Here is a 24243-nt window from a genome sequence, read left to right on the forward strand (position 1 = left end):
TTAACTGGCTGAACCACCTGAGCCACCCCTTAAGATTATTTTTAATATGAGGCTTAGAAGAAGGCTTTTAATTTTCAAATTTTTATATTAATTTCAAAATTGCCCTCTATCCTGATATAGCATCAGCATAAGTTACCAACTCTGAAGACAAATAATTGACTATTTTATTAGTTTAGAACTGTGTTGTCTAATATCATCCACTAGCCGCATGTAACTGTTGAGTATTTGCAATGTGGATAGTTGGAATTGAGATAGGCTGTAAATGTAATTACATACCTCAGAGGAAGTCTTAGTATGAAAACAGCGTAAGAGCTCATTAGTACTTTTTGTATATTGATAAACTTTTGTTCTCTGTTATACATATTGGTGCATACAAGTTCTATAAAATTCTAAATTTCACTTGAAAGCTCAAATTTTATTATTGGCAGTACGTACTGTTACTTGTTTTCCTTGAACTGACAGTTTTACTGTGTTCATTTTTGAGAAAATATCTGCCAAATGCTCAAGTCTTACAACCTTAGTTTTTGAATTTGGTCTGTCTTTCTAGTAAAAATAGTCTTCCTTGTAAAAGTGGCTAATTCAGTTAATCAAGTACTTGCACAATGGCTTTTCCTGGAGAAAACTGTGGTACTTTGGTATGCAGCAAAATTACTTTCTTTATGTGTACTTCCTATTTCACTACAGAGAATATCAGAAAGAAAATGTACTCAAAGGTGACGATTTAATAAAACTGGTAATTCTTACTGCTTCATCAAGGACATTTTTAAGTGGAGATGGCACTCTATTTTATTATTTTTTACTGCAAGTGTGCAGTGTTGACTGCAATGGCTGCTGGTACAGTTTGGTGCCACTGCCTTGATTTGTTCTGTGGCATAAGCAGTTTTACCCACCAGTGCTTTTTCGGTGCAAATGTCAACCTGTGAAAAAGGCAAATAATGTTGTAGTATTATTTATGAAAATAGTTTGGTTTTGTGGATCCCCGAAAGGGTCCTGGCAACTCCCAGTGGTGAACAGACTATTCCTTGAGAACTGTAGCTCTGGGGTATATACAAAATTAATAAAAATCAGACCCTGACCACAAGACTAGTGTACATTTAAGATGAGGTCACAAGTTGCAGAATGTAAGGCAAAGTATCATAAGCATCACAGAAGAGATACAGACTTGTAGATGTTTAGAAGAAAGAGATAATCATCAACTGAGACAGTATCATTGAAAGTGTTCTTGAAAGGGTCAGTATTTGAAATGGACTTTAAAAGATGAGATTTCAAGAACAGATATTTGGGGGTTTAGAGGAGAGGATTTCATGTAAAAGCAACAGCATAAAGCTAGAGGGGTGGATACTTACTGACCTTTGGGAAAGTCATTTCATCTGTTTGGATTTTAGCTCCCTAATCTATAAAATAAGAAGATTGAATTTTATCCTTCAGGTTGCTTCCAGCTTTAAAGTTGCAAGATTCTGAGTGGTCTTTTTGTGAAGTTGTTGCTGTTGTCATTATTATTATTGTTGTTGTTAGGACCAGAAATATTTAAGTGACTGTAATTAAAACTTAGTGTTAAAAAAATATAAATTAAGGTATTTGCTGTGTGTATACTCTTGTGTTTATTAGTGCATAAAATTTGGGGAGGGTGGTAATGAAGGTTTTTAAAGGACTTTATAGGATACATTCTAAATGGTTTTAAAAATTTTTCATTTTTGTAATCGTAGTAAATTCATTTTATTACTTCTTTTGTTGTATTTTTCATGTCAGAGGTTGGGATATAGGTAGAATTGCAGTGTGATAAAATATACTCAGTACCCTTAATGATTAGAATTTTTTTTAGTGTTTTGCATTGCCAGAGTTCACATTCATTCTATTTACTCAGAGTATTTGAGGATTTAAATGCTTATTGAGTTATTATTATTTACAGGCATAGTACCACAGATTGGCCCCCTACTCCATGATTTTACTTTTTAAAAATGGCTATTTCAGTTAATATATGAACAGATTGAAATTAGGGTAGTTGAAAAAGTGGCTGCTTCTGGGTTTTTAGACATTTTGAGGATAGTTAGATGCAAAAACTATACTTAAAACAAAAATTTTTCTTCTTGACGTTATTGAATGCTGACTTTTCTTGAGAGTAAGAATTATTTATTATTGATTACATACTATGTCATTCCTTATACAGTACCTTAAAGGAGTACTCTAGTCAAATAAATATTGGCTAAATTGAAAATAATTCTCACATAGAACTTTTTAGTTGATAATCTTTTTTTTAATTTAGTTTTCTTAACAAATCTAATTTTTCAGTAGATTATCCTCTGTGAGTTTTTTCCTTCCATGTCTAGTGTGAATTTAGCTTAAATGTTAGTGATGAATTATTATCTCAGATAACTGATATGAGTATCTCGTGTTTTATGCAAAGATTCCCAAAGAGAATGGTATATTTTTCTGACCTTTTGTTATTGACTCTGTTTTAGGAATGGATCGTGATTATGGCCCCGGATCTTATGGAGGTCTGACATTCAAGGATATTTATCTAAAAATTCTTCTTTTGGGTGCCAGTAAAGGTGAGCATCATTTAATTTTTTTCTTTTTAAACTCTTTATAGGGATGGATCGTGACTATGGCCATGGATCCTATGGGGGTCAAAGATCCATGGACTCCTACCTAAACCAGTCATATGGCATGGACAATCACAGTGGTGGTGGTGGGGGTAGCAGGTAAATTGCTTAATCACTTGGCCAAATAATTAGATGACTATAAGATTCTGGATATTTTAATTTAAGTATTCCTTAGGCATGTTATGATACTTGAACTTCACTATTTGGTATTGAATAGTCACATTAAGTGTTTAATGGTGTCAATTAATGGTTCTAAAAATTATCTCAGGGTCACTGACAGACATTATTTTAGGAAAACTTCAAGTAGCTATTTTCATTTCAATATAATAGAGTAAGATTTTCTGTCTTCAGTAGTGAATTTTTTTTTTTTTACTTCTTTTACTTTTAACTCCTTATCATTCAGAATGTTCTCAACAAATGATATAAAAATGTTATTGGAAATACTATTTGTGAAGTTTTTGTCTTTATGAGTTTTAAAAGTATCTTTTCTAATGTGGGGTGTTCTGTAAAGCAGCAAAGCAGTCTTTGACTGGAATGGGTTTAACTGAACCAGTCTAGCAACATTCAGTTTCTGAGAAACATTTAAGATAGTTATTCTTTTAATTTTAATTTTAGAGTAAGTTGTGAGCATATTGTAATAATAAAATGTTCTTTAAGTTCATGTCTAGGTTATTTATTGGCAGATACTACTTACACCAAAAACACTGTGCTCTTAAGCTAGGAGCATTGTATCAAAGCCTTGAATACTATACCTTCGCTTATTTTAATGCACTAGAGTTTAGACTGTTTTTATATTTCACTGCTGATACTGTGTAAAGCTTAACACTAGTTGAACTAGTATAGGCTTGAGGGTTGACTACATTTCAGGCTAAGGGGGTATACCTTTTGAGGCACAGATATTTGTACTAAATATAACTAGTTAGGTAACATTTGAAACTATCCTCCTTCTTCATAAGTTGAAGGATCTGGATTCCTTAAGGATGGACTGAATGATGCTTTACTTTCCTTCTTTCTGCTTCAAGTGTGCCACTATGGTTTATAGTAGAGGAAAATCACAAAAATGAACAGATACAATTTTGCTTATGTGATAGATGTTTTAAAAAGAGTTGGAAAGAGGAATAATTTTTATATGGTTACCAGGATTCAGAAGTAAATAGTACATTCTATTTAGTGATCTGTAAATAATTGAAGTAATGTAACACATTTAAATGTTTTAATATATCCGTTATTGCCCTATTGCATTGTAAATGTGTTGTGCATAAACTCTGTAGATGTTATCGTTTATCTCATGTGTAATTGTGGGGCTTTATAAAACTATGTTGTAAGATACCAAGCAACTTTTGTAATCCATGCTTTGGATTTGTGAGAAGTAAGATGATATGTTTCTTCTGTTGACTCTATTAAAACCTTGAGGAGACTGTGTGCTCCCCTTTTTTAGAGTAGTTTTATGTGATAATTTCCTGCCAGGAAAGAATTTTTTAAATAATTGAAGACATAAAATGTATTCTTTCTCATCTGCCTTGATAATTTATATGCAGAGGGTATATGTTGGTGGTCTTTTACTTTTATGTTCTATTTTATGTGCTTATCCTCTAGATTTGTTAGATTTGCTAGTCTACAAGTGGAAAGTGACTGAGGATTGATTATTGACCTTACCCAAAGTTGGGCAGGATATTAAATTTCGTAACCAGAAATAATTCTCCAAATTTTGACTGCTATAGACACAATGAAGCAGTTTTGTGATATAGATTATCGGGGGTGCAAAAGGATCTCTTTTGTGTCACAAATAGCTTATATCGGTGTAGTCTTCAATTTTCGTCCCTATTAAAAGCCAAAATATTGTAAATATTTGGTATTTTCCAATACTAGGGATGGATTCAAAGAAAGTTTGAGTAGTTTGTGAACTTTAGTAAATGACTTTTTCCAAGACTAGGGCTGGGCTTAAATACCAACAGACAAATCTTTTTAATAAAATAGAAAAGCTGCTACAAAGCAGATTTTTAAGCTAAGGTTTACTTGACTCAATTCATATTTAAAAACTGACTCAGATAGCTTTCTATCTGGTCTCATGTTGAACTGCCCAGCCCTAATCAGGTGTGAATAAAAGTAGAACTGTGCAAACCAGTATGGTATAAATGAATTTTAGTTGATAAATGTCATCTGATAATTTGTCTTTTGAATTGTCTAACATTAGTAAGCTTACTTTTGTTTTTTCCCTCACTGTGCAACTTTTCCAGGTTTGGACCTTATGAGTCTTACGACTCCAGGTCTTCTCTGGGTGGGCGAGATCTGTACAGATCTGGCTATGGTTTTAATGAACCCGAACAAAGCCGCTTCGGAGGTAGTTATGGTGGTCGATTTGAGAGCTCCTACCGGAATAGCCTTGACTCTTTCGGAGGTAGAAACCAGGGCGGGTCTAGCTGGGAAGCACCTTACTCCCGTTCAAAATTGAGGCCTGGGTTTATGGAGGACAGAGGAAGAGAGAATTACTCTTCCTACAGCAGTTTTTCTTCACCCCATATGAAGCCTGCACCTGTAGGCTCTCGGGGGAGAGGAACGCCTGCTTATCCTGAAAGTACGTTTGGAAGCAGAAACTATGATGCTTTTGGAGGACCATCAACAGGCAGAGGCCGAGGCCGAGGAGTAAGTACAACAGAATCTTTTCAGATTCTTTTCACTAGTCACTCTTTTAAACCCTTTCAAGACCATGGTTTTCATGTAGAATAAACACTGTTCATCCCAGTGTATTTTGAAGCAAAAGCTCGATCATAAGCATAATTTTTAGGTTGCCTGTAAAAGTTTTTCCAGCACTTCAGAAAATAAGTGGCAGTGTGAGATGATTGTTCATAAGTTTTGTCAAATCTCCCTTTATTAAAAAGGTGAGGATATTAGGTTTTGGTCTAAAAGGGGTTAAAAGGAGTTGCATTTTTCCTTGTAAACACTAGCAGTTTTGCTGGTGGGACAGTTCTTGGATTATTGTAAAAGGTAACTGAACCCTTTGGAGTTTTTGAGTAGGTTAAAGGTGCAATGTATGATAAAATGTTTTACTTTGCTGCTAACCCTAGCACATAGAATTTCTTTAGAGCTCCATGTTTCACATTAAACACCAAGGGACTAAAAGTTGGTGATAGATGAGGATAGCTTAGTCATGTTTACATGGTGAAGAAGTTGATATGTTTAATAGATTGTAGAATGATTTGTGGTCAGTGTAATTACTAACTCACTCTCTTGCAATATGTCCTATTGCTGGGTGTTCTGTTTTTCCCTTGTGTCACTAGTTTTTACTATTGAGAAATAAGTTCCTACCTGTACAAACATGTCTGGCTTCCTAGGAAGTAATATTTTGTAAATCATTGCTTACATGAGTAAATATACTAGTCTTCAGGTGTTTTATTTCAGGACATAGTATAAAGATAATGACTTACGTTCTTAGGTAACTTGACTGACATGAAATTTTACCTAGTAAGTGTACGTAGATTGTGGAGTTTTGTAGTTTGGTCATATGAAGGGTATTGTATTTTTGCTTTAATGTAAGAAATGTCTTTTTTTTCTTTTTTAAAGTCAGTTACTCTTAATATTCTCTTTGCAGAGGAAAGTACTTCTGATAAAAAGGGCACACGTTTTTAACTGTTCATTAGCCTTTGGTACATGAGTGTAGTTTGTCATTTTTGTGTAGAAATTTTGCATTTATAACAGTTACCCTTTACTTATGTAAAATGCATTGCACCTTTAATGGATAATTAATGAAGATATTTCTAATGTGACTCTATAAATTACCTGGTAACACTAATCTATTCAAGTCTGCTAGGTTAGCTAGGGGTTCCTAAGCATAATACATAAATGTAAGCAACTGATGCGTTGCTATTCCACCGTAATTAGTGACTGTAGGTTAATTGAAAATTGTTGGGGTAATAAGATTTGGGTTTTGAATTTGAAAATCAATTCCAGTTTGAAAATTTGAAAAATGCTTTTTTCCATGCTGTATACTACTTTAGGCGAGTGATTTTTTTCTTAATGAGACTTCAAATATGAATTTTGTTTTCACAATAGAAAAACAGGCATTCCTGTACCTTGTGTTCACCATTCTAGTCTGAATGGACTTTTCTTTCTTTCCTCCTGTTAATGAAGTAGATGAACCAACAGGACTTTCTTTTTTAATCTTCACTTGTACAATTCCCATTGGATCCTTCTCTTCAGATTACTCCTCAATCTTTATCTTCTAAAAGTAAGATTAGCAGAGTAAATTTCTGTGGACATGTGGCCTCTTGGTGTAGTGGATTTTGTTAATGGCAAGAGAAGAGGAAGGGACACAAGAGTCGTTTGGTTGCATGACTCTTCGTCTGTAAACTTTCGCTTCTTGGGCTTCTGGGTCAGAATATGTTTCTCTAGGTAGGAATGTGAATGGAACGTCAGATGTAATTCCTTATCTGAAGTGTGTCCTGGAAGTTGATGCATGGTTATGCTTTAACTCTCCTATTTCATACTAATGTTCCATCTCGCCTTCTCATTCCCTTTTTCAACAGGGAGAAATCCTAAATGATTTCTGGATCTTTTTTACTTCAGACTTCAGATATGGTCTTCTTTATGCATCTTAGTTTTTAAGCCAGGTTTTAGTGAAATAAAGATGTCTTTTAAGGTCTTTTCATGGGAAAACATCAATTAGGAACTCTGAAGAGGAGTTGTCAGAGAGTTGTACAAGTGGTAATATTATGACAGGCACATATGTTGTTTATGCTCTCAAGTAATTTTGAATGGTACAAATAAAAAAATAGGAAATACCCATATTTGTTCTACTGGAAATAAAAATACTAATTCACTGGATTTGAGTTCATGTAATAATTGACAAAGCTTTTCCATGTGGTTATTCAGAGTGGACATGTAAAATTTAGTTACATTCTGGGGAGTTTTCAGGTGAAAATTACTAGATAGATAACACGTAAAATTTGTGTGAATTCCTACTTTATCTTTGGATGTTATGCTAATATTTCTTGATTTCACAAATTTGCAGCATATGAGTGATTTTGGAAGCATTCATAGACCTGGAATTGTTGTTGACTATCAAAACAAACCCACCAATGTGACAGTTGCTGCTGCAAGAGGAATAAAGAGAAAAATGATGCAACCATTTAATAAGCCTGGTGGAACCTTTATCAAGAAACCCAAGCTAGCAAAACCTGTGGAGAAGATGAGCCTCAGCAAATCACCCAGTAAGTAAGAAAACATAATTGCTATGGCTTAAGGTACTTCCAATTTTTTAAAAATTTAGTGCTTTTAGATAATTTTTTCATGTTCATATGACAAATTGCATGGTATTTACGACTGTAGAAATTAGATTTGTGAATCCTAGTGTAGTTATTAGTTGGTCACAAACATTGAAATTACCCAGAGATAGTTTTTAAAAATGCACATGCCCTGGTCTACCTCTCTTCCCTAAATCCTTACTTAGGATGGAATCCGAGGCTTCTCACATGATTTTGATTCAGAGTTTTGTCTGGGGTGTTAAATTTGTTGTTGGGAGCTATTGTTGAGGATAAAGTATTGTCCCATTACCCAGAATCCCCTTTAGAGGACAAAGGGAAGAGATTTTTCATGGTTCCTGGTACCAGGAAGTGGTGTGTTTCTTCTGGAAAATTAATTTGCTTTTAATCTTGAGGACATGACAACTCTTAGAGATAGTCACATTTCCACCTTTACATTGTTGAGAAAAAATCAAGAGCCAACCTGAAAACGAAATTCAGAAAACCACTTCATTCACGTTAACATCAACAATACTAGATACTCAGGAATAAATTTAACAAAAGAAGTGTAGAACTTATACCTCAAAAACTATAAAACATTGTTGAAAGAAGTTAAGATCTAAGTAAATGGAAAAACTACGTAAGTGGCTCGTAGATCTGAAGACTTACATTGTTAAGATGGTTATACTCCCCAAACTGATCTATAGATTTAGCACAATCCCTGTCAGAATTCCACCTGACTTCTTCGCAAAAACTGACAAGCTGATTCTAAAGTTCACAGGAAATTGTAAGGGATCTAAAACAGTGGAAACAATCCTAAAAAGAAAAACAAAATAGAAACACTCACACTTCACCTTACTTGGAAAGACTCAACATTTCTCAGTCATCAAGGCAAAAATAAATATAAAAAAACAAAAAGTAATTCAGTGTACAAATAAAAATAGGCAGTATATTTGGTGTATATTATTTTACTGCTATATGTTTTCACCAGAGAATGCCGAAAAGACTTCCTTAGCTTTTATTTAGGTATATCCTTGACTTCATCTAATTTGGTCAAATGTACTTGATTTCGTGTAGAGATACATTACACAGTTAAAAAATAAAATACAGCAGCATAGATAAGTAACAGAGTAATCTGCCTCTGAACTTTTTTTATAAAAAAACTTTACTGATTCACATACTCTACAATTCACCCATATACAGTGTGCAACAACCCATTGGTTTTTAGTGTATTCACAGATACACGCAAATATCACCATAATCAATTTGAGAACATTTTCATCACCTCACAGGGACTTGGTACCCTTTAAGCATTATTCCCTACACACACCACAGCCCAGAGCAACCACTAACTTACTTTCTATCTTTATCTATTTCTGTATTCTAGACTTTCATATGAAAAAAAGTCATGTAGAATGTGAACTTTTGTGACAGGCTTCTTTCACTTAGCATAATCTTCGAGGTTCATCCAAGTTATAGCATGTATCAGTACTTCATTCCATTTTATGGCTGGAAATATTCCATTATATGAACATACCACACTTTCTTTATCCATTCATTCATTGATATGTATTTGGGTTGCTTCTACCTTTTGGCTACAATGAATAACGCTGCTATAAACATCTGTATATGTTTCTATGTGAACTCGTGTTTTCATTTTATATATCCTAGATATATATTCAAGAGAAGAATTGCTGAATCATATGGTAATTGTGTAATCATTTGAGGAACAACATGTTTTCCAGAGCAGCTGCACCATTTAACATTCCCACTAGCAGTGTATGAGAGTTCTGATTTCTCTGTATCCTCACTAAAGACTTATCTGTCTTTATGATTCTAGCCGTGCAGGTAGTATGAAGTGTGATATCTCATTATGGTCTTGATTTACAGTTCCCTAATGACTAATGGCATGACATTTTTTTCTTGTGTTTACTGGTTTACTTCTATATTTTTCTTGGAAAAATGCCTGTTTAGAGGCTTTGCTCACTTTTCAGTTGGGCTATTTGTCTTTTTATTGAGTTGCAAAAATTCTTTATATATTCTAGACACAGTTCCCTTTTCAGCTGTGTGATTTATAAATATCATCTGTCATTCTGTGTTGCCTTTTCACTCTTCTGATGGTATCCTTTGAAGCACAAAAGTTTTTAATTTTGATAAAGTCCAGTTTATCTATTTTTTCTTTTGTGGCTCAGTTCTTTTGGTTTTCTATCTAAGAATTCCTTGCCAAATTCCAAAGTCATGAAGGTATACTTTTATAATTACAGCTCTTACCTTTAGGTCTTGCACTTTCGCATTTGCATGTGGCTATTGTGTTGCCCAGCGCCATTTATTGAAAAGACTGTTCTCTCCCAAATGAATAATTTTGGCATCCCTGCTAAAAACCAGATGACCATAGTTTTATGAATTTATTTCTGGACTCTCAGTTCTGTTCTGATCTATATGTCTGTCTTTGTGCCAGTACCACAAGGTCTTGTTACTGTGGCTTTGTAGTGAGTTTTGAAATCATGAGTGTGAGTGTTTCTATTTTGTTTTTCTTTTTAGGATTGTTTCCACTGTTTTAGATCCCTTACAATTTCCTGTGAACTTTAGAATCAGCTTGTCAGTTTTTGCGAAGAAGTCAGGTGGAATTCTGACAGGGATTGTGCTAAATCTATAGATCAGTTTGGGGAGTATAACCATCTTAACAATGTAAGTCTTCAGATCTACGAGCCACTTNTGAGAAGCCTTTTAAAACATATAGATGTTCTGATTCCATCCTAAGTAAGGATTTAGGGAAGAGAGGTAGACCAGGGCATGTGCATTTTTAAAGATCTATTTGTATGTTTATTTTGTTTGTTTCTATATTTGAGAGAGAGTGTGCAAGTTGGGGGGAGGAACAGAGGGGCAGGGAGAGGGAGGGGGAAAGAATCTCAAGCAGACTCCTTGCTGAGCACAGATGGGCTCCGTGTCCAAACCCTGAGATCCTGACCTGAGCTGAAACCAGGAGTTGGAGGCTTAACTGATGAGCCATCTAGACGCCCCAGGGCATGTGCATTTTTAAAATGTATCTTTGGGTAATTTTGATGTTCATGACTGATTAGTACTATACCAGGTGATTCACAGGTTTAACTTCTACATTGTAATTGCCATGTAGTTTGTCATATGAACCAGAAAAAAATTATCTAAAAGTACTGAATTCATGATGATGGTATTCAAATGAATGAAGTTTGAGAAATACTGGTTAGTCTCAAACTCTGATTTTTCTGGTGAGTTCAATTTAGATTGTGATCAGCAAATAAACCTTGCATGTGTATACTTTATGAAGTGGAAACTGAAAAGGGAGAATGGAAAAATGATTTTTAGTTTTGACTTTTGCTGCTATCCTAGCAAAAACTGATCCTAAAAATGAGGAAGAAGAAAAGCGACGAATTGAGGCTCGGCGAGAGAAACAAAGGCGCAGAAGAGAAAAAAACAGTGAGAAGTACGGAGATGGATACAGGTTTGTGTTTAGTAGAGTCTGAAAATTGGTCTCATTAAAACAGTTTCCTAGAAAATGCAAGTACATCAGTTGGCATGTGAAAAAATTCATAAGGGTCAAATGAAAATGTTTGATCAAAGATTTTTGGTATTATATGCATTCACTACTTAGAAAATATAAGAAAAAAGATTCCATTCATAATGGTAATCCAAAAATAAAAAATACCTGGAAATACAGTATTCTTAAAAAGAAATACATGTCATTAACATGAAGAAAGCCACAAAGTCTTGAGATTTGAGTACGTGGAGACATAGTGATATTCTTGGATAGGAAAACTAAATATTTGGAAATGTAACAGGTGTTGTCAATCTTGATTCCAAAGAAGATTCTGTAAAAGAAGAGTAAATGTGTAGGTACTAGCTTTTCTAGATAATTGAAACATTAGAAAGCTGTCATAGTTAAAAATATGTGGCACTAGAAAAAGGTATTGGTATAATAGAATTATTAACTTGTAGATACATGTGTTATATGTAAGAATATACTATATAGTAAAGAAGAGGTTGCAAACAAAAGGGGAATTGCTTAAAAAAGGGGGGGAGGGATTGCTTAAACAGCTGAACAATAAGAAGAGAAATAGTTTAGATCCTCGTATACCATTGAAGATGAATCCAGGTGGATTAAAGAACCTACAAAATGGAAAATAACAGGAAATTAAAATAGAATATTTATAAATAATCACTGTAGAAGTTCCCCTTCCCCAGGCTTAAAAGTTATAGAATAAATTACAAAGGAAATAATGACCACATTAGTTTAAATAAAAATTTAAAACTTGAAAGCAAACAGACTTAGAAAATATTATAAACACAAGAAATGATTAATGTCTAAGATAAATATCGCCTAACGAGTATTTTTTTTTTTTTTTTTGAGAGAGAAAGAGAGTATGGGGGAAAGGCAGAGGGAGAGAGAGAATCTTAAGCAGATTCCATGCTCACCAACGAGCCTGATCCGGGGCTTGATCTCAGGACCCTGAGATCATTACCTGAGCTGAAATCAAAGAGACTGATGCTTAAGTGACTGAACCACCCAGGTACCCCTGACCAATAATTTTTAAAAAGGAGAAAAACAAGATGCCCAGTACCTGATTGGTTGAAGGAACAACAGCTAGTTAATTTTTGGGAAAATGTTGAAACTCACTGTAAGATAAACTGGAAATTTAAATAATAGCATGGCATTTTGTTAGTGAGGAGAAAAGAAACATTGACTTACTAACAAGGATATAGTCAAAGCACACTATTATAATTTGCTGGTAACCAAATAATAGGTTATAATTACTGGGAAGCGATTTAGCAGGTTATTTATTTGTTTGTTTATTTTGAGAGAGAGAGAAGGAGGGGGGAAGGGAGGGGCAGAGGGAGAAGGAGAGAGAATCTTAAGTAGGCTCCACGCCCAGCACCGAGCCCAGTGTGGGGCTCCATCTCACAGCCCTGAGAGCCTGACATGAGCCAAAATCGAGAGTCAGAAGCTTAACTGACTGAGCCACCCAGGTGTCCCCAATTTAGCAGTGTTTAAAAATGTCTAGAATTTTTTTTATAGTCACTGATCTCTCCAAGAAAATAATATAAAAGCATAAAAGTTTAATCTAAAAAGATGCCCATTACAGAATTGTTTATAATAGCTCCAAACGTGAAACAAATACCAGCAATAGCAAGTGGTCAAGTATATGTAAGTTTTGACACTTCCTATTATGGGCTCTTAGGCCATTGTTGAAAATGAAGGTTATAAAGCCTGTAGTAACATGGAGAATATGCAGGCAAAGTAGAAAAAGTGATATATACAATATATAAAATATGCATGGAAAAGTCTAAAAGAAAAATTTTTTGAAGGACAGTAATTGATATTTTTTCCATCATCTTTCTCTGAAATTACTGCTTATGCTAGGAAAATAAAGATTATAGAATTTAAAAATAAATTCAATGTATTTTCTATTCAGAATATAGTTTTGCTCTTGTTTTTTTAACAATTTTTATTTATTTGAGATAGAGAACGAGTTAGAGAGTGCAGGAAGGGGGGCTCTCCATTGAGCTGGGAGCCTGACACAGGGCTCGATCCCAGGACCCCGGGATCATGACCTGAGCTGAAGGCAGATGCTTCACCAACAGCCACCCAGTCACCCCATTTTGCTCTTTAAAAGTTAATTTGTCTTGTGTAGCATGAGGGGAATGAATATTACACATCAGTGAATTTTCTAGGTATCTTTATGTTAGTTCAGAAGATAACATTTTAAAAGCAGCATCTGCGGGGCGCCTGGGTGGCTCAGTCGTTAAGCGTCTGCCTTCGGCTCAGGGCGTGATACCGGGGTTTCTGGGATCAAGCCCCACATCAGGCTCCTGTGCTGGGAGCCTGGTTCTTCCTCTCCCACTCCCCTTGCCTGTGTTCCCTCTCTCGCTGGCTGTCTCTCTCTCTGTCAAATAAATAAATAAAATCTTTAAAAATAAATAAATTAATTAATCAATTAATTAAAAAAGCAGCATCTGCAAACCTTTCCATGGAGATATTTTTTAAATTGTCTTGTTTTCTTCCATATAAAACAGGATATTTCTTGTTACTGCTTGGTTTTAGTATATATGTTNTTCTTCCATATTAAAACAGGATATTTCTTGTTACTGCTTGGTTTTAGTATATATGTTGATTTTATTTATGTAAAATGTAGTAAAAGAAAACTCTGGCATCTGAATTCCCAGATTTTTTTGTTTGCTTAGACTGTCTTTGATTTTAGCGAGCTTGGTATTACAGTTGGCCCATAAACAACATGGGGGTTAGGGGCCCCAACCCTCCACACAGTCACAAACCCAGGTGTAACTTTGGATTCCCACAAAACTGCTAATAGCCATCTGTTGACTAGAAGCCTTAGTGATAACATAAACAGTTGATTTAACACATATTTTGTGTGTTACAGGTATTATATAGTCTATTACAATAAAGTAAGCTAGAGAAAAGAAAATATTAAGAAAATCCTAAGAAAGAGAAAATACATTTACAGAACTGTGCTGTAAAAAATCTGCATAAAAGGAATCTGTGCATTTCAAACTGCTGTTGTTCAAGGGTCAACTGTACTTGTATAATGTTTGTGCCCAGCTTCAAAAACCTTTTCTTATGTTCTTTCTGATTTGTTACTCATAATTTGTAAACAAGATTAAGCTTATTAAGAATTAACTCATGAAAAGAAGTTCTAGTTTTAAGAGGCAGCTGGTTTTGGTCCTTACGAGTATCTCTGCCACTTTGGATAGAATTCCTTCTTTTGACGGGTAGAAACAAACTGAAATGAACTCTGTTTCAGGCGTGTAGGACTCTGGAGATGTTTTACATTATAAGATTGATTTTTCTATTTACCCTATGAATACTTCCCCCTTTAAAAATTGTAGCTTTGGATAGGCTATATCCATGTTAATATAATAGTGTGACTTGGAGAAAATGAAAGAACTGAACTTTGATTTAGCTGTTTTCTCCATAACTAAATATAAATCTGAGGATATAAGCCAAAGAATGTCAGTTCAATTAAATTGTCATTTTAGTATAAGAATCATTTAAAATAGTCTAAAATTATTTTAATTTATCAGAGCAGTTTTATTTTGAGCTAGGAGGATAAGAGATTGACAGTAAATAACTGTTCTTATGATACGTTCTTTTTGACTCTTTGAATGCTTTCAATATAATAAAGAAGAAGGGAACCCGGGGGGATCAGGACAGGGGTGTGAGAGGTATAGACAACAGTATATGGGGAAGAGTGCCAAAAGAGAAGTACAAAGTGTCGTGCAGGAGATGACTTCTCAGTAGGAGTGCAGGAAAATCAGGGAAATGGATGGAGGTGGTATTTGAACTGACTTGGGGTGGTAAGATTGCAGTGGGAGCTGTTAGGCAGCCCAGGTAGAGGGCATGGCTCGAGGTCAAAGCAAAGAAGCAGGATGTTTCATTGATATTCAGGAAATGGAAAGCTGTGTAGATTGTAAATAAGTCCTGTGGGGGTTGAAAAGTGTAATCTAATTTAAACAGTGAAGACATACTGTGTGCCAGATACTGTTAAAGGTATTTAGTGGGTAAAGCCAAAAAGATACAGGAGAGATTAAAAACTTTCTTAAATGGCAACTGAAAATATTTTGACTTGGTTTTTGAGGCTTAAGTCCATGAAGCCGGTAAGTCTTTTGAGCAATGAAGTGCTGTTACCTCCTTTAGGAAGTGACAGTTATTGATTGAATTATTACTATGTGCCAGGAACTGTCCTAAGGGCTTTCTATATATTAATTTTTTTTAATCCTTACAATACTTCTGTAAGGGTTCTCATCTCATTAAGATCAGGAAACTAAGGTCCAGAGAAGTTAAGTAATTTGTCCAACATCACACAAGAGGACTGGGATATAAACCCAGCAGCAGGCTCCAGATCCCATAATCTTAACCAGGAAAATAAATATAATAGTGGTATAAAGAATTAATTGGAAAATGAAGACTGGAGACAAAGAAACCAGTTAAGAAACTGTTGTCATAATTTGGAAAAGGAAATAACAAAAGTACGTAAGACAGGAACACTTTATGGGAGGAAAAGGGGAAATTCATATTGGAGTGGCTCCTGAGCTTCTAAATTTGTCTCGTCCAGGCTTATCAGTCATCCCGAAGTGGTCCTTAGAGGCCAGGCTTTTGCTCACCCAAGAGCTCCAGGGGAGTAAATTGTGGTTATCTGGTGATCCACCTGGTTTTGTTGATACTGCCTTGGTGGATTGCAAGCCCAAGAGTGGAACAGAACATAAAATAAGTAGTGGAAGTTTGGAACTTTGTATTTTTTGAAGTTTGCTTTGGCTTTCTAACTAGTCTAGGCTTAAAATGGATAGCTTAGGACTAGATTAAGTAGATCCACTGATTCCATTGTTTGTACCCAGAAGCTCCAGGGTGGGTCAGAAATGCAAAGTGGTATAGTAACAGTGTTGTCCAAATAGGTATTTAAAGAAATACTGGTTTTTCTGACTTCAGCTACATTTACCTCAACCATAAAATGGAATAAAGGAAATCATTTATGCTGGTAAAATTAGTTTTATTGGAATGGTCTTATGAACTCTGAGTAAATAAGGTAATATTTAAAGAAAAACTTCTTTATTTTCTTTATAGAATGGCATTCACATGTTCGTTTTGTAAATTCCGGACGTTTGAAGAAAAAGATATTGAACTACATCTGGAAAGTTCTTCACACCAGGAAACACTAGATCATATTCAGAAACAAACCAAATTTGATAAAGTAGTTATGGAGTTTTTGCATGTAAGTAGTTGTTTTTAAAGTGAGAAGCACTTTATCCAATATTTTAATTTTTTACTTTTTCAGTTTCCCATCTCTTCCCCATTTTAAATTTCTAAAAATTTAGTTTACTGTTTACTTAAAGAGTTCTAAAAAGAAATTAGCCCAGCATTAGATGTGAATTTCTCTGTAATATATTTTAGATTTGTAATTTGAGAGAACATTTTATGTTTTTCATGTTAGTTTCTAGCAGAGATGTCAGGAAAAGAATTCCTTTAACAACTGTTTATTGATGCAGAATCGGCTGTCATTCACTGAGAGTCTACTCTGGACCTTGTGCTGTGCTGGGTACTTTCATTCATTGTTTCATTTGAGCCTCATCACAACTCCTTTTTATCATGAAAGATCATGCTCAGAGCAGTGTAGTGGCAGTCTGAATTCAGAGCCAGAGAGTGGGGGTCTGTTTGGTGTCCTTTATATAATCAGTGTGTGTTGACCAGTTCAACAGATTTTATTGAATCCTTAACAAAGGGTGCCGTGCAGGGACCGAAGACACAGATACCACCCTCTGTGAACTGACAGTAATTGGAAAGAGATCATGCTCATATATCCACAGATGGCACAGTTAAGTTGAAGGGCCAGGAGTGAGAGTGTAGGCAGTGGGGTTTGGAGAAGGGGAGGATAGTTGGGGCCAGGGATGCTTAAAGAAGGGACTAGAGCTGGATTGCTAATTGTACATACAGTTAATTTGGACAAAAGCATGGAATTGTTACAGGGTTAGAAATACAATGATCATTCCTTCATATCCTTGCAGAATTGTGTCCCTTTACAAACATTTCTTTCTGTAATTTCATTCCTTAAACTGGTTCCTAGTTGTCATTTAGGACTTAAGTACTCAACTGCCTTGAGATCTCTTAACTCTTCTAGCTCTCTTTGATTTCTCTTGTTCTTTATGCCTAAAATACATTTTCTTCTTTATAAATTTTTACTTAAATTCTAGTTAGTTAAAATACAATGCAGTATTGGTTTCAGGAGTAGAATTCAGTGATTCAGTGATACATATAACACCCAGTGCTCATCTAAGTGCCCTCCTTAGTACCCATCACCCATCTAGCCCATCCCCCACCCACCTCCAACCGTCAACCCTCAGTTCTCCATTTTTGAGTCTCTCTTGATTTGTTTCCCTCTCTCTCTTTCTTTTCCCTCCCTTTTTCTATGTTCATCTGTTTTGTTTCCAAATTTAATTTAATTCCACATGTGAGTGAAAGGAATCAGTTGTATTTGTCTTTTCTGACTGGCTTATTTTGCTTAGCATAAATCTCCGTCCACATCATGGCAAATGGCACGATTTCATTCTTTTTGATGGCTGAGTAATATTACACTGTATGTATATACCACATCTTTATCCATTCATCAGTCAGTGGACATTTGGGCTCTTTCCATTAGTGTGGCTATTGTTGATATAAAATACATTGTGAAAGCAAAAACTTTTTATAAGTGTCTTCGTAATTTCTTTGTATTTTATGATAGTCTTTTACTGAATTGTAAGCTCCTTGAGAACAGGTATTAGTTCTTACATAACAGATATTATCTTCTGTAGGCTGAGTTTGGTGCTAAGCATATTCTCAGTGCTCACTGAAAAACTTTTTGGGTTTATTCCTATTTTGTTTTATAGGAATGTATGGTGAATAAATTCAAGAAAACATCTATTCGTAAGCAACAGACAAATAATCAAACAGAAGTAGTTAAAATAATTGAAAAAGATGTTATGGAAGGTAAGTATTTAAACAAATTATTTTAGAAATTTACATGTGTTTTTTTACATACCATACTGTATTTCAGTGTAAATGATGCCTACTAGAGTGATCGAGTACATAGTCAAATGTGGTAGGCGTGAGGTTATTAGAGATGAACTCTTTGACTTCCTCTTCTTACCCTTACAAGTTTATCACTACTGTTATGTCTGTCACTTCAGTTACAAGAAAAATCAGCTTTTCCTCTAGATGGAAGTGAATTCTTCCATCTGTCTTCTTTCTGTCTTATTCCTTCTCATCTCTTTAAGGACTTCTGCTTAAATAGTGAACTCTTCTGTTTTTTAGTCTTTCTTTCTTTTTTGATTCTGTTTCTGAAGCCTACGCTTTTTATCTTTACAAAAGAAAAAAAAACAACTCCAAAGAAACAAAGAAAAAGACACTAGTTCCTCTAAAACTTGCTTTTCTCCTTGAACAGCCGTGCTTCTTTAAGCATAGTCCNTTTGATTCTGTTTCTGAAGCCTACGCTTTTTATCTTTACAAAAGAAAAAAAACAACTCCAAAGAAACAAAGAAAAAGAAAAAGACACTAGTTCCTCTAAAACTTGCTTTTCTCCTTGAACAGCCGTGCTTCTTTAAGCATAGTCCACACTGATCTGTTTATTCATTCTCCACAGTAGATCACTGGTCTCCTGAAACTGCTGTGATAGAGATTTCTGACACCAGCTTCAATAGGGTCTTCTGAATCATTATCTTACTTCTACAGCATTATTTACTGTTCTTTGTGAATCTGCTTCCTCCCCTGGATTCTGTGGTATATCACTGTCCTGATGTTCTTTATTCCCTTGCTCTTGTTTACTTGTGGTTTTCTTTCTCTTCGAGGCTTTTAGAAGTTGGTATTTCCCTCTCTTCTTCCTTAGTTCCATTATCTTCTTTTTTTTGTATTCCTTCCTCATGATTCATTTATTTGCAGAGCATGAACTAACACCTTCTATGTTGATTACTTATACATTATATCCCTAGCACAGACCTCTCCTGAACCCTAGTCTCGAACATCCAACTGCCTATTGACTTCTCTCTTTAGCAGTCTCACAAAATGTGTGTATCAGAAAAAATTTGTATACTCTTTGAGCATCCTCCACCCCATAAAGAAAACAAAACAAAAACCCTGTTGACTTGTCTTTTATTTACCTTGGAAGGTGGCCCCACCACCAAGCCAGAAATATGAAGTTAGTCCTAAGTAATTTTACTTTACTATATCTGTAACATTGTATCTTATCAGTTCTGTCTTTTAAATGTCTTCCAGGTCTGCTTCTTTACCTCTTTAAATACTACCTTTGTTCAAATCTCTATCTGTTCTTTTGGCAATTTTTATTTTCTTAACCAGTTTCCTTACTCCTGATCTTTCTTATCTATAATTCTCCCACATGATTGTTATTACTTCAAGAATTTTAGCTGGTTCCCCATCCTCTACAGGATAAATTTCAAATTCCTATGCCTGGCATGCAAAGATCTCCATGGTATAGGCCCTGCTCTTTTTCTTTCTTTTGTCCTTTCTTTATTCTCAGTGCCCCAGCCATACTGAATTACTTGCAATTCCCATAAAGTGCAATTTCCTTGCACCTTTCCCTTGCATATATTTATACCTTTACCTGTAATAAATCTTGATCACAGTTTTCAAGATCCAGCATGTATTTTGTTTCTTGTGAATCCAGCCTTGGCATCTTTTTTCCTATCCCTTCCCATCCACATTTATTATGGAAATTTTTTTTTTTTTTTTTACTACAATATCAACATTTGTCTTCTTTTATACTATATTTTTAGGGGATGGACTTCTAGGCCTCAGAACATGATTGTATAACATGATTAGGAAATACAATGTAATTATACTTTCTAATTTTGTCTGTTATCCATATTTTTGATCTATATGTGCAGATTTATGAGATGTGGTAGGAAAAGTCAACATAACCTACATACTTTGATCCTTTTTTGGGAAGAAGGGGTTATAAATAACCATGGAAACAAAATAATAAAAACTTCTTTTGTCAGAAATAAGAATATGTAAATCATTACTTTTCTTATTAATAACTGGCTTTCTTTTGTAGGTGTTACTGCAGATGATCACATGATGAAAGTAGAGACTGTTCACTGCAGTGCGTGCAGTGTGTATATCCCTGCTTTACATAGTTCAGTGCAGCAGCACTTAAAATCTCCTGACCATATCAAAGGGAAACAGGTAAGTTTTAATTTATCTTAATGAAGTCATTGAATTATTCATCAGTCCTTTATTGTCCTTTAAAGGCTGTTGTTTCACACCTCTCTGCTTGTATACAGCCCTATTAATCTCNAAAATCAACATTTGTCTTCTTTTATACTATCTTTTTAGGGGATGGACTTCTAGGCCTCAGAACATGACGTATAACATGATTAGGAAATACAATGTAATTATACTTTCTAATTTTATCTGTTATCCATATTTTTGATCTATATGTGCAGATTTATGAGATGTGGTAGGAAAAGTCAACATAACCTACATACTTTGATCCTTTTTTGGGAAGAAGGGGTTATAAATAACCATGGAAACAAAATAATAAAAACTTCTTTTGTCAGAAATAAGAATATGTAAATCATTACTTTTCTTATTAATAACTGGCTTTCTTTTGTAGGTGTTACTGCAGATGATCACATGATGAAAGTAGAGACTGTTCACTGCAGTGCGTGCAGTGTGTATATCCCTGCTTTACATAGTTCAGTGCAGCAGCACTTAAAATCTCCTGACCATATCAAAGGGAAACAGGTAAGTTTTAATTTATCTTAATGAAGTCATTGAATTATTCATCAGTCCTTTATTGTCCTTTAAAGGCCGTTGTTTCACACCTCTCTGCTTGTATACAGCCCTATTAATCTCATGTGTAAGAAACTAAAGATACCTAGAGAGGCAGTGTAGCCTAGTAGTTAAGCATGGTGGTCAAGATTGGACTCNTGTTGTTTCACACCTCTCTGCTTGTATACAGCCCTATTAATCTCGTGTAAGAAACTAAAGATACCTAGAGAGGCAGTGTAGCCTAGTAGTTAAGCATGGTGGTCAAGATTGGACTCTGGAGCAAGAATTCCTGGGTTTGAATTCTGGTTCAGTATGTAAGTGTGGTAAGGAAGTAAATTAACTTTTCTCTGTCTAAGCTTCCTTATCTGTAAAATGGGGATGCATAATCATTCTATTCTTACGTGAATGTTTAAAGATTAAGTTAAAGTATAAAAAACACTTAAAATGGTGCCTGACTGGTATAAGCATTATGTAGTATAAGCTTACATAGTGTAAGCCTTCAGGAAATCATTGCTGTTGAGTTGTTCCTTTTGTGAACACTTTTTAAGTTGGTACAAAACAGTTCTATGAGGAAAGAGAGAGTGAGAGAGTGTATGTGTGTGTTAAGTCAAAAGAGCAAGAAAAGATTTGATTATAGGGTATGTTTTTCTGATGGCTGGGAAAAATAGACTAGTATTATCAGTTACTATCTATTGTTACATTTCTGAGTAGAATTTACTCATGCTAGGAAAGATGTACCGTTTTCTTTTTGATTGGCATATTTCTGCCCTTACATTGGTTGATTTCATTTAGTCCAGTTTATTTCAAATAAGTTTATATTGTGGGAAACTAGCTTGTTTGAGAAGCAAATGTAAAAATTCAAGTATTAAAGACTTAAGTTTTATTTATTTTTTTAGATTTATTTAGAGAGCGAGAGCGTGCGTGTGTGCATCTGCGTGTGCACATCTGCGTGTGCGCACAAGTGAGCAGGGGGAAGGGGCAGCGGGAAAGAGAATCCTGAAGCAGACTCTCCGCTGAGCATGGAAGCTGACCTGGGGCTCAGTCCCATGACCTTAGCCGAAATCAAGACGACTCTTTTTTTTTTTTTTATTTTTTTATTTATTCGACAGAGATAGAGACAGCCAGCGAGAGAGGGAACACAAGCAGGGGGAGTGGGAGAGGAAGAAGCAGGCTCATAGCGGAGGAGCCTGATGTGGGGCTCGATCCCGTAACGCCGGGATCACGCCCTGAGCCGAAGGCAGACGCTTAACCGCTGTGCCACCCAGATGCCCCCAAGATGACTCTTGATGCCACTTAATAGACTGAGCCTCCTAGGCGCCCCTAAAGACTTAAGTTTTAAGTAGAGCATGACTGAGTCTTAAATTCATATTTTGTATTGATGTGATCCTCATTTAATTCAGACTTTGTTAGCCACTTTAAGCGTATATAATCTTTTAAAAATCTTTGTGCTTTCTCTTCTCTTTTGAAATTCCCCTGACACCTTTTTGGCAACTAGACGTTCTATATTATTGCCTTTCTTCCTTTGTATAATATAGTCTTATGCTAACTACCGTCCAGAGGAAGACTAATTACTCTAGCAGTATGAAATTTTGATAGCATGAAAATTAGTAGTTGGAAGAGTTGGGGCAGGGGGAAGTGCATGTGGAGTGGGAAGGAGAGAAAGCAATTATCTAGTAGATCTAGATGAATTGTATTTGGTGACTGGGTGTTTTTTCATGAGTCTGATTGGCTGGTTAAATCTCCATTGTTTTAATCCATGGATAATTTAGATTGTGGTCACAGTAGCTGTTGTTGCTTTATAGCTTAATTTGCCAAAAAGTAAATAATTTAAATCTAAGAATTTGAGCATACAGTGTTGTTTTAATTATAGAAATATTTTCATAGTATGGTTTTCAGTTACCTCAGTATGTTCTATTTTTCATAGGCTTATAAGGAGCAAATAAAAAGAGAAAGTGTCTTGACTGCTACAAGCATTTTAAATAATCCGATAGTGAAGGCGCGATATGAACGTTTTGTTAAGGTAAGATTTTAGGGCAAAGCCTTTTTAGGTTATATTGTAGTATCTTTATAATTAAATGGTGACATAGTAACTATGATGTCTAAATATAGTGCAACATTTGGAAGAATTTTACTTAATATCTTGCATATAAGTGAAACATCTTTTTTCCTAATTGTTGGGATTTATTGGGTGAGGGAACAATGAGCCATTCCTCTCTTGTCCCTTTCTCACTCTGGATCATTTGAGAGGTATGCAGGAGTCTGATAGATCAAAATGTCAGCTTTATTCTCGATTTTTATTTTATTTTTTATTCTTAAAGATTTTATTTATTTATTTGAGTTAGAGAGAGTACGAGTTGGGGGGCAGATGGAGAGGGAGAAGCTTACTCCCCGCCGAGCAGGGAGCCCAACACAGGCCCCAATCTCAGGACCCCAGGGTCATGAGCTGAGCGGAAGGCAGATGCTTAACTGACTGAGCCACCCATGTGCCCCTATTCTTGATTTTTAAGAAAGGACAACTTGGGGGATTTGTCTTACATGTGTAGTTACTGTGGATCTTTTGTATTTCACTTCTGAGTTAGATAGATTTAACTTTCCCCAGCCTCTGTTACTGGTTCAGCTAGATAGCAGTAGGCTCCCCCTAATTTACCACATGGCCTCCAACAGGCTAGAATGCACCTTTTCTGTTGTTAGGAAGACCCAAAAGAGGGGACCCAGAAAGGACTGAGTTGTACATGCCCAGTTTCTTCTTCCAAGCATACTAATTGGATAAGTTGTTCTTCCTTGGATAAAAGTTGGAGGGGAAGCAGGAGGTCAGATAGGCTGCTTCAGAAAAAGCTCCCTCATGGAATCAAGAGGCCAGAAGAGGTTTACCCTGAATGTTAGTAAACGCAGATGTGAACAATTAGGTACACCTGGCACGCTGCTTCTAAGAATTTTTAGCCATATGCTATTATAGGTAATCCTTCTTTACATAAAATTATTTGCATAATATATATACTTACTGTACAAATAAGAATTTAGTATTATTTAGGAAATTAACAGAAATACATTTTAGAGGTTAGCTTAATGAGTCTTTGTAAAACCTCATTTGAAA

At 35.2% G+C, this 24243-nt stretch overlaps 1 protein-coding gene across 4 annotated transcripts in view; it reads left to right on the plus strand.

The window, feature by feature from the left end:
* ZNF326 (zinc finger protein 326) overlaps positions 1-24243 on the plus strand; it is a 37052-nt gene that overhangs the window by 7756 nt on the left and 5053 nt on the right. Inside the window, exons 3-11 of one of the 4 annotated variants that reach the window (XM_034653855.1) lie at positions 2460-2495; positions 2591-2702; positions 4841-5246; positions 7612-7810; positions 11207-11318; positions 16452-16599; positions 18251-18350; positions 20431-20561; positions 23074-23169. In XM_034653855.1, the coding sequence (XP_034509746.1) occupies positions 2460-2495; positions 2591-2702; positions 4841-5246; positions 7612-7810; positions 11207-11318; positions 16452-16599; positions 18251-18350; positions 20431-20561; positions 23074-23169 (1340 nt within the window). Of the gene's footprint in view, positions 1-2459; positions 2550-2590; positions 2703-4840; positions 5247-7611; positions 7811-11206; positions 11319-16451; positions 16600-18250; positions 18351-20430; positions 20562-23073; positions 23170-24243 lie in introns of those variants that run through there. The other 3 variants (XM_034653856.1, XM_034653857.1, XM_019803022.2) reach the window with 3 other exon arrangements.

The sequence above is a fragment of the Ailuropoda melanoleuca genome, chromosome 2 (assembly GCF_002007445.2).
Source record: "Ailuropoda melanoleuca isolate Jingjing chromosome 2, ASM200744v2, whole genome shotgun sequence".
NCBI classification, from domain to species: Eukaryota; Metazoa; Chordata; class Mammalia; order Carnivora; family Ursidae; genus Ailuropoda; species Ailuropoda melanoleuca.